General features: G+C 48.8%; 1 protein-coding gene and 1 long non-coding RNA gene across 5 annotated transcripts in view; one reads left to right on the forward strand and one right to left on the reverse strand.

The window, feature by feature from the left end:
- Window positions 1-2,860, forward strand: part of NFX1 (nuclear transcription factor, X-box binding 1) — an 84,088-nt gene extending 81,228 nt beyond the window's left edge. For all 4 annotated transcript variants that reach the window (XM_009188632.4, XM_009188633.4, XM_009188634.4 and 1 more), the window contains exon 24: window positions 1,421-2,860. In XM_009188632.4, the coding sequence (XP_009186896.1) occupies window positions 1,421-1,493 (73 nt within the window). In that variant the 3' untranslated portion in view covers window positions 1,494-2,860. The remainder of the gene's footprint in view (window positions 1-1,420) is intronic.
- LOC116270035 lies at window positions 2,686-9,223 on the reverse strand. Its single transcript, XR_004177915.1, has 3 exons — window positions 9,141-9,223; window positions 4,062-4,190; window positions 2,686-2,816 (listed from the first exon to the last, which is right to left on the reverse strand). It is a non-coding gene; the product is annotated as an uncharacterized LOC116270035 (long non-coding RNA).
- Between the last annotated feature and the right edge of the window lie 872 nt (window positions 9,224-10,095).

A 10,095-nucleotide genomic window follows, 5' to 3' on the forward strand; every position in this document is an offset into this window, starting at 1 on the left:
GAACCTGGGTGGGAGGTGGAGGTTGCAGTGAGCCGCGATCACGCCAGTGCACTCCAGCCTGGGCAACAGAGAGACAGACTCTGTCCCAAAAAAAAAGAACAGTTACTCTGAAGATGGAAGTGGGTGTGGGGATGAGAATTGCCGGTGACAGGGGTGGGTGGTACTTTCTTGTTTTGCTCTGTCTACTTCTGTATGGTTTGAATAATTTTAATAACAAACATATTCATGATTTAAAGAGAAAAGAAAGCCAGGTTGGCAAGGGGCAAGTCTGCCAGATGTTTTCTTGGACGGGAGCAGGGAAGGAGCTCTAAGAGTTGGGGGACTATTGGGCTTTATTTGGAGAAACCAGAATTGTGGCCCGAAACCAACTTTAGAGCACTTAGTCATACCCTCAGTTGTCCCAGTTGTTTGTCACTTGTCAGGGAGAGGAAGGGAAGGCGGGATGGTGCTCCTCTGCTGCCCCACTGTAACCAAGGCAGTGTGGCTAAAAGTTACTTCAAAGCCCAGAAGGAGAGGGGTGCCTACTCCCATTCTGGCTTTCCACAAACAAGTCCTAGCAGTACCTCCTCTGTGATTCCTGCACAAAACCTCTGGAAGGGTGGTTAGGGCAGTTTACAAGGTCACCATGAAGGTCATAGCACTTAGTGTTCCTGTGGGACTGGTAGGTGTTGCCCACTGGGCTCTGACTCAGCCAAGAGCGTCCTGGTCCCCAGGACCAGCCCCTCTCCACCCCTAGGAGCTGAGTGCCCTAGGTTCTGGTCAGCACAGCCTACAAATCCATATGGGTGGTCACTTTGGAAACATGAGGGGTTTTCTCAGACACTGCCACAGTCGGGTCCAGTCCTGCTTAGACACAACCATGTGAAGTTATTGGCCCCTTTATCCCATGCTATCTTTTTGAAAACACTTTGCTTGCTTTATTTTTGTACAAAACTCCATTACAGAAACTTTTTAGAGCAGAGAGGATAGTATTACTATCATAAATGCCCATGTGCCCATTACCAAATTTCAAAATCACCAGCTCATGTTTGTCCCACTATCAAAACTTCACAAGTGAGATGCTCGCTTGGCTTAAGCTATTAACTGAGCATTCATTGAACTGTGAAGGCAGGGAAAAGTAATCATCATGTATGAAATACTGTGAATAGATTGTCAAAGGTTATCTCTAAACTGTAAAGTGTAAATAGAGAATTTGTTATCTCACAGAATGAAATTCCCCATGTAATATGTAAATCTAGAAAAAACAAAAGTTAAAAAAATTATTCACAAAGGGCAGAAGGAAAAAAGTAAGAATAAAATAAAAATAAAGTAAATGTTTAAGCTTCACAAATGGTAAATCAGCTGATCCTTAACTTTCTGAAGACCTATATCTGTTTCCCCCAAAGAAGAAAAGACTGATCATGCTTTGTTTGTTTTTCAGGAATCCTGGGAGCAGTAATTTACAGAAAATAACCAAGGAGCCAATAATTGACTATTTTGATGTCCAGGACTAAGATCAAGGTGCACTTAGATAAAAGAATGATTAGGTGTAGTGAGGACTCATTTGCCAGCAGATAAATCATGCCTGTTCCCCTCTGCCTGGCAGAATCACAGTCTCACATACTGTCTTGTACTGACACATCCAAAGCATGAGTGTGTCAGAAATCCCTTGTCTATTCCTATCTGTATAAAGTGTTTCATTATGACCAGATCTCCGATTGTATGGTCACTAGGTATGCAATTGTGTATTCAAAGAGACTCTTCACACCATCACTGTGATTCCTCTGAGAGTTGGGGGACTATTGGGTTTTATTTGGAACAAACCATACTTTTATCCTGAAACCAACTTTATGCCACTAAGTCATAGCCTCAGTTGTCCCAGTTATTTGTTCTCCTGAAAATGCCTGAAACATCAGACAGACATTGCTTGCTTTACCCAAACTGATTAAAATCTTTAGGAGCACAAATGAATTTCTTAGTCTGAAATACCAAATAATGAATTGGTATACCATATCTGGAATTACACATGTTGTCTTAAACCCAGCCATCTTACCTAAGTCTTTTGCCAAAACCTCTCATAGGTATATCTAGCTGAACTTACTTTAGCGTTTCCCAATGCGATCAGTTCTAGACCTAGAAGGGGTCTAGAACTGCTTTACAGATTTCCATTTCCTTAAGTCCCCTGGCACTTCTCGTATCACATCACTGAACCTGTTCAATAACAATCAGTTTGGCCGTCCCCCATGATGGTAGGGGATATATAGAGCAAGTTTTTCTGCCAGGTTCACACTGTGGTCTCTGAACCGACCAGTATATTCCTAACTCCTCTCTGATAGAGAAAGAGTCTCAAATGGACAACTGTCCTGTGTTGCTTTCCCCTAGGCCTTCAGCAGCCATATTGGTTCTCCCTGCCTCTGAGCTCTGGACTCTGTTCGAATATCCTAAGTAGTGTATGGACAGTTCAGGGCTTATGCCCAGCAGCCCACTGGAGGCATTCTTCAGGCTCCTTTAAGGCAGGTGCATTGATAGTTCCATTAGTATGACCCTTGCATTGGCACCCCTCCAGCCTGGAGGCCAGGCCTCCAGCAACTTCCTTCTGCCCCAGAACAAGCCACAAGCCCCAGAGCAACAGCAGGAGACTTGAGAAGTAGAGTCACGAAAACAAGCACTTAATTAAATTACAAAATTTAACTTTATAGGGCTTCCTTTTGATGTTTTCATTTTATTATTTCTTTTCATTTTTTTCCTCAATCCTCCTCCTCCTGTAGCAGGGCTGTCCTTTGGTCCTTACCCGGTGTGCTTCAAAAGGGATCAGGAACAGCAGCAGGAACAGGCAGCTGGAGGGAAGTAACAGAAAACAATAAAACCACCTCTGTCTGCGCCCATGTAGTGCAGGTCATTGGCCCCACACACAACAGGAAGCCCATGAGCATCTGTTACGTCTTTCAAGCAGTGGGTTCCGTGGATGAACAATACGTGTGAGAGTATCTCAGAATCAGCAAAAGGCAGGAGACCTGACTTCAGATTCTAGCTCTGCCACATAACAACTTGCCACTTGATGCAATGAAAGTTTCACTGACCTCATTAGGGTTGTGAGGATTAAAGGTGTAATATACATGGAGGTACCTGATCCGTCAAAGATGCTCAAGTTCATAAAAATGATACTCAGTATCTAGAAAATATGTACACGTCTTCCTCCATAATACTAGCCAAGTAAAAGGTGTGGAATGCTAACCAGGCCTCTTCTGGTGAATATTTGCATGCCTACCCTGTGCCAGCCTTGTGCCAGGGCTGTGGGAAGCAGATGCAGGCTGGTTTCGTACATTTAGTAATCCAGGGAGCACACATGTGAACAGATGTTCTTAGTGGAATTGGCTGGTCTGCCACCAATAGGTCATTAATCGGTTATTAAAAGCTGAAGAGTCCTAAGAGGAATATTTTGTGAAGTCGCGGTAGAAATGGGTTAGCTCTGGGAGTCGGGGCAGGACACATGTGGGAAAGTGAAATGGGAGGAAGCGTTTGAGCTGAGGCTTGAGATGGTAGACTGCCATTTAGAGGAGGAAAGAGGCACATGCTGAGTGAAGGTAAGCAGCAGGAGACAGGGCTGGGGGAATGGTCGAGGAAGGGTTGTCCAGAGCAGGCAGACTACTAGGGGGACAGGTGATGAGGCTGGAGAGGTGGACAGGGGTCAGCTCGTGGAGCGCCACAGGTAGTGACAAGAATTTTAAGCAGAGTGGCATGGCCAGATTTAGGATCTAGACCAGGATTCAGCAAATGTTTTGTGAAAAAAGATCAGATAGTAAATATTGTAGACTGTGAGACTTATAGTTTCTGTTGCAGCTGTCCAACTCGGCCATCATAGTGTGAGAGCAGCCGCAGACAATATGTAAATGAAAGAGTAAGACTCTGTTCTAACGCTTTATTTGTGCACACTGAAATAATTTCATATGATTTTTATGTCACAAAATATTCTTTTGACTTTTTTCCCCAACCATTTATAAACATAAAAACCATTCTTAGCTCATGAGTTGTGCAAAAACAGGCAACAGGCTAGATTTGACCAGGGACTTTATTTTACCTACTCTGTTCTGGAGCAGTCCGTCAGGCAGAAGAGTATAAAAGGGATTGGAGGGCTACTTCAAGGCAAGAAGCTCAGCCAGGAAGCTGCAGAAGTGATCCAGGGAGAGAAATGAGGGTTATGGGAGTTGGCACTGCAAAGAGGGAGAGATTCAGATCAGGGAGGTAGGATTGGATGCCAGAGGTTAATGGGAGAACTAGCCCCCCTCAAATCACCAAGGGGACCTCAGGTCTCCTCAGCAAGGGGAAGCTGCTGCTCGTAGCTTTGGTGGATTCCTCACTGAGCTGTGGCATTGGACAAGAGTGTACAGGAGCATGAGCTAGAGGGAAAGAGCCCTCTGCCTCCGCCACCCCATGCATGGAGGGAGGGCACCAGGACCCCAAGCTGTTGCTCCCTGAGAATCAGGTGGTAACTTCTCTCCCACACTGTCTTCAGCAGGAGAGGTTTTTTTGGTTTTTTTTGGTTTTTTTTTGAGACAGAGTCTGGCTCTGTCGCCCAGGCTGGAGTGCAGTGGCCGGATCTCAGCTCACTGCAAGCTCCGCCTCCCGGGTTTAAGCCATTCTCCTGCCTCAGCCTCCGGAGTAGCTGGGACTACAGGCGCCCGCCACCTCGCCCGGCTAATTTTTTGTACTTTTTAGTAGAGACGGGGTTTCACTGTGTTAGCCAGGATGGTCTCGATCTCCTGACCTCGTGATCCGCCCGTCTCGGCCTCCCAAAGTGCTGAGATTACAGGCGTGAGCCACCGCGCCCAGCCCAGCAGGAGAGTTTTTATGGGCCAGAGCTTTCCAGAGACCAAATTCTCTCTGAAATTCCCTCTGGCTTGTTTGGCAGGGCCAGTTGCTGTCAATAGTGTTACCTGCCTGGCATGCAATAGTGGTTATATGCGGGACTGTGGAGATGAAAGCAGGCCCTCCTAGTTGCAGGTCTGTTGGCTACAGCCCTAGAGCCTGTCTTGAAGAGGCCAGAGAAGGTGGCAAGGGAGGAGGAGGAGAAGGTCTTGAGGGAGGAGGAGGGGCAAAGACTCGCTCACTGAGTCCTATAGATTAAGGTTTGGGGGAGAATCCCTCCTGTGTAGTGCTGGCCTTCTTTCTTTATGCCCGAAAGCCTGGAGACCTTGTTCCCTAAGGAGAACCTGCTGATGTGCCTCCTCTTCTAAAATCACGGAGGGACGGCCAGGCCAGCTCCTTCACCATGGCAGACCTGCCTTCCTCATTAGCCTTCCTCACACACAAACATTGGGAAGTTCAGCCTCCCTAACTTCCCACATGGCCTCAACACAGATGTCCCATAGCATCTCCCATGGCTCAAGGATCCCCAGGGACTTCTCTAGGCCATGTCAGTCGCTCAGCCTACAAAGGCCAAGCCCAGAAGGAACAAGTTCCCTGGGGTCACACTGCCACACTAGAAACATCCTGTACCAGGAGGGGGCTGAGTCCTCAGGACAAGGGGAGCTGTTTTTCTTCCTGGCTTCCCCGAACACAGCTCAGTGGGAAGTCCTTCCCAGTGTCCCAGGCTCCCCTCAGCCCAGGCTTTGCAAGATCATTCTTCATAATGCCCAACCTTCTGGGAGAGCTGTCTGCAGAGAATCCAGCTGGACAGCTAGGATATCTGTGTTGCTGCCTCCACTCACTCTGTCCCTGGGCAGTTTAGGCATCAGTTTCTGCATCTGTCAGGTGAGATAATGGTTCCTGCTCATGGGCTTCCCAGAGCGATCATGAGGGTGGTGAGTAGACAGAGAGGGTCAGAGATCAGGAGAGTCTCTAAGTGCCATGTGGCATCTCAGCACAGGCGAACCTCTGGAGCCCATACCAGGTCTGGCCCTCAGAGAATAGCTCTTGGGGAAGGGGGAAAGGAACAGAGCTGTAATCAGGCTGCTCAGACAAGGGCTAGGGTTTTGGCCACCCCTACTGACACTCCCCTCACTAGATTCAAGCCTGACACATCAGTGAGGGAGTTGAAAGTCCTCATCTGCTCACATTTTCCCCAGAACCTTTTTTTACAGTAGGTAATGGCTATTGAGCACTTAATATGTGCTGAGCACCACAGCCATCTCTTACTCCTCAAAGCCCCATGAAACCAGCATGGTGGCACACATCTCAGCTACCCAAGAGGCTGAGGCAGGAGGATTGCTTGAACCCTTGAGTTGTGCAAGCCCAGGAGGCTGCAGTGAGCCACATTTGCACCACTGCACTGCAACCTGGATGACAGAGCAAGACCCTGCCTCCAACAAAACAAAGGCCAGGTGCAGTGGCTCAGGCCTGTAATCCCAGCACTTTGGGAGGCTGAGGCAGGAGGGGATCACTGGAGCCCAGAAGTTCAAGACCAGCCTGGGCAGCAAAGTGACACCCCGTCTCTACAAAAAATTAGCCAGGTGTGGTGGCATGCACCTATAGTCCCAACTACTTGGGAGGCTGAGGTGGGAGGATTGCTTGAGCCCAGGAGGTTGAGGCTGCAGTGAGCCAAGGTTGTGCCATTGCACGCCAGCCTACACAACAGAGAGAGACGTCTCAAAAAAAAAAAAAAAAAAAAAAAATCCCCGTGAAGTATGTATTCTTATTATCCTCATTTTACTAGAGGGGAAACTAAAGATTGGAGAAGTTAGGTCTCTTGCCCAAGATCACTCAGCAAACAACCGATGATCTGAAATTCCTCTCAGGTCTGTGTCCTTGACAAGAGCTGTATGAATTGCCCCTGAAACTGTCTCAAAACTGCCTTGGAATTGGGGCATTCGTACAGCTCTTCTTGGAGTTCCTGGGGCAGAGTGGCCCAGGTCAGTCCAAGTGGAAGGAAAGTTTACACATATTCCAAAGCAGAAAACACCAGTTAATCCCCAACTCCTGCTCTGGAAGACAAGGCTTTTTCTCCAGTGGCCACTAGGGTGCAGTATGTATCCCTAAACCCAGAGCCTGGGGGTGAGTGGAGGAACGCTTACACTTTGCCTCTGGAAAGCTCTCTATGTAAAACTGTTCAGTAGAGTTTATAACCAATATTTTTAAAATTTTTTATTTCATTTTTTAAATATTATTTTCTCTCTGCTTGTTGATATACACAGTATAGGCCATGGGAAGGGTTAGGGCAAAGGAGTGAATGATAAAGCCTAGCTTCTTGTTGTTGTTGTTTTTGAGACAAGTCTTGCTCTGTCCCCCAGACTGGAATGCAATGGCATGATCTCGGCTCACTGCAACCTCTGCCTCCTGGGTTCCTGCAATTCTCCTGTCTCAGCCACCTGAGTAGCTGAAATTACAGGCCTGAAATTACAGGCGTGCACCGCCACGCCCGGCTACGTTTTGTATTTTTAGTAGAGACGAGGTTTCACCATGTTAGCCATTCCAGTCTCAGGTGATCCGCCTGCCTCATCGTCTGAAAGTGCTGGGATTAGAGGTGTGAGCCACCGCATCCAGCCTGCTAGCTCATTTTTTTAAAGGGTAATGCTAGCTACTGTATTGAGACTAGACCACAGGGCTGAGTGGGAACAAGGGAAGAGGCTGGAAGACCAGAAGGCCCCTGCTATAATCTGAAAGAGGCAGCACTGGCTGGAACCAAGGTAACAGTGCTGTAGTGGTGAGGAGTGGCTGGATTCTGGACACATTTTGCAGCTTAACACCTATAGCTTTTGCCGACAGCTGGGATGTGGGGTGTGAGAGTGAGAGAAGAGTCAGGGATGACTTTAAAGTTTTTGGCCTGAGCAATTGGAAGACTGAGTTTGATGTTTACTGAGATAGGAAAGTGTGTGGGAGGAGCGGGCTTGGGGATGAAAATCTGTCCAGTAGGCAGTTGTGTGTGGGAGTCTGAAGTCTGGAGACAGGACTGGGCTGGAAATCTAATTTGGGGAGCTGTTAATGGCGCCTATAATGGTATTTAAAGGCTGGTGAAATCATGTAGGGAAGGAGAGTGAAAGAGAAGATGTCCAAAGGTAACTATGCCCTGGGTACACCCTCATCCTGAAGGCAGGAAGCTGAGAACAGGGTAGGAGTTAGAGATGTCCAAAGCCAGAGACGGGCTGAAGCTGCAGGACTCAGTGCTACAGGAAGTCCTGTAGGGTGACGGGCTCTAGGGTTTTCTTCCAGGTTGCCTAGGGGAGGATGGGCTTCTCTCACTTATCCTGACCTGTCTGAACCCCTTGAGAGAAGAGCCTGGCCCTAGGGCACATACTCAGTTAAGGCCTCAAGAGTGTTCAGGCTCCCAGGGCCAAAGGAGACCATGAGCCTTGGCTACTTCCACTCCTTTTATTTTCTTTTTTTTTTTTCCCCAAGATGGGATCTCGTTCTGCCACCCAGGCTGGAGTGCAGTGGCGCGATCTCAGCTCACTGCAAGCTCCACCTCCCAGGTTCACGCCATTCTCCTGCCTCAGCCTCCCAAGTAGCTGGGACTACAGGCACCTGCCACCACGCCCGGCTAATTTTTTATATTTTTAGTAGAGACGGGACTTCACTTTGTTAGCTAGGATGGTCTCGATTTTCCGACCTCGTGATCCGCCCACCTCGGCCTCCCAAAGTGCTGGGATTACAGGCGTGAGCCACCGCGCCCAGCCGACTTCCTCTCCTTTTCTTTTGCCCCAATATGGGTGCTCTAGAGGTCTCCACAATCTCTCCCTGGGCTACCTCGTCCACCTGCAAGCCTTCAACTGCCACTGCTGGGCTTCAGTGCTCTGTCTCCAATGCAGATCCCTGGCTTTCGCTAGATGTCCCAGCATGTCCAATACTGCAGCCATCTTTCCCCCACAAACTGTCTTCTCATGTCTGCACCACCTACCCAGTTCCTAGACAGAGCCCTGGACAACACCTTCCACCCTTCCCAGAGCCTACTCAAGGTCCATAACTTCCAGCTTCTGAATCTCTTATCTGGTCATCCTCTCTTCTCCCCCACCCTTCACCAGCTGTGTCAATTCAGCTGCCTCTCCTTGCTCTCCTGCCCCCAGTCCCTCCCCTTCCAATTCAGCCTCCACACAGAGGCTAAAGGGCCCCTTCTCCAGCACAAATCTGGCTCTGCCATGACTTGGCTTAACACTCTTTTCTGAATATCTAAAAGATGAAAGTCCCCGCTGCCCACCCTGGCCCCCTAAGCACCTCCAGCCACTCCCTACCTTGCCTGCTCCCTGTCAAGTGCGTCGGTGTGAAGAGAGTCCACCAACAGGCTTTGTGTGAGCAACAAGGCTGTTTATTTCACCTGGGTGCAGGCGGGCTGAGTCTGAAAAAGGAGTCAGCAAAGGGTGGTGGGATTATCATTAGTTCTATAGGTTTTGGGATGGGGGTGGAGTTAGGAGCAATGTGTTGCGGGCAGGGGGTGGATCTCACAAAGTAAATTCTCAACGGTAGGCAGAATTAAAAAGAATCTTCTTAAGGGTGGGGGAGATTACAAAGTACATTGATCAGTTAGGATGGGGCAGAAACAAATCACAATGGTGGAATGTCATCAGTTAAGGCTATTTTCACTTCTTTTGTGGGTCTTCAGTTGCTTCAGGTGATCTGGATGTATACATGCAGGTCACAGGGATCAGGCTTAGCTTGGGCTTAGAGGCCTGACACTCCCCTGCAACCACACTGAGCATCCTGGGGCTCTGAACTCAGCCTTTGTTCCTGCCGTTACCTCTAGCTGGAACCCCCAAACCCCTGTCCCTGGTGAACGAGACTGCCTAGTATGGGTGAGAAGTGCCTTGAGAGCTGGGGTAGGCACTGGGTTGGGGGTCAGGGGTGGCGGGGAAAGAGGGAGTCCTTCCAGCGGGGCTCTGGAGGACCTCTCAAATGAGGCATCTCCTTCCCGCTTCAGAGACTCTTGTGGGGCCAAAGGTTGGGTGGGCCCAGGGGGGCACCTTCAACTAGCCTTCCTCCACCCAAAAACTGAGTCTCCCTTAGCCTTAGAAGTTTTATCATCTATCTCATATCCCCTGGCACAGGACCAGAGGCCAAGGCAGGGCTTGGGGAATGGCGAGGGTTGGGGAGGGCAAGAACACGGTTTTGCTACCCCTGACAGGGCTCTTCCAGGGGCCTATTGCAATCCCCATCTAAGGACTCCTCATTGGCCAGTGAGGGTTTGTTTGG

The sequence above is a fragment of the Papio anubis genome, chromosome 13 (genome assembly GCF_008728515.1).
Source record: "Papio anubis isolate 15944 chromosome 13, Panubis1.0, whole genome shotgun sequence".
Lineage (NCBI taxonomy): Eukaryota > Metazoa > Chordata > Mammalia > Primates > Cercopithecidae > Papio > Papio anubis.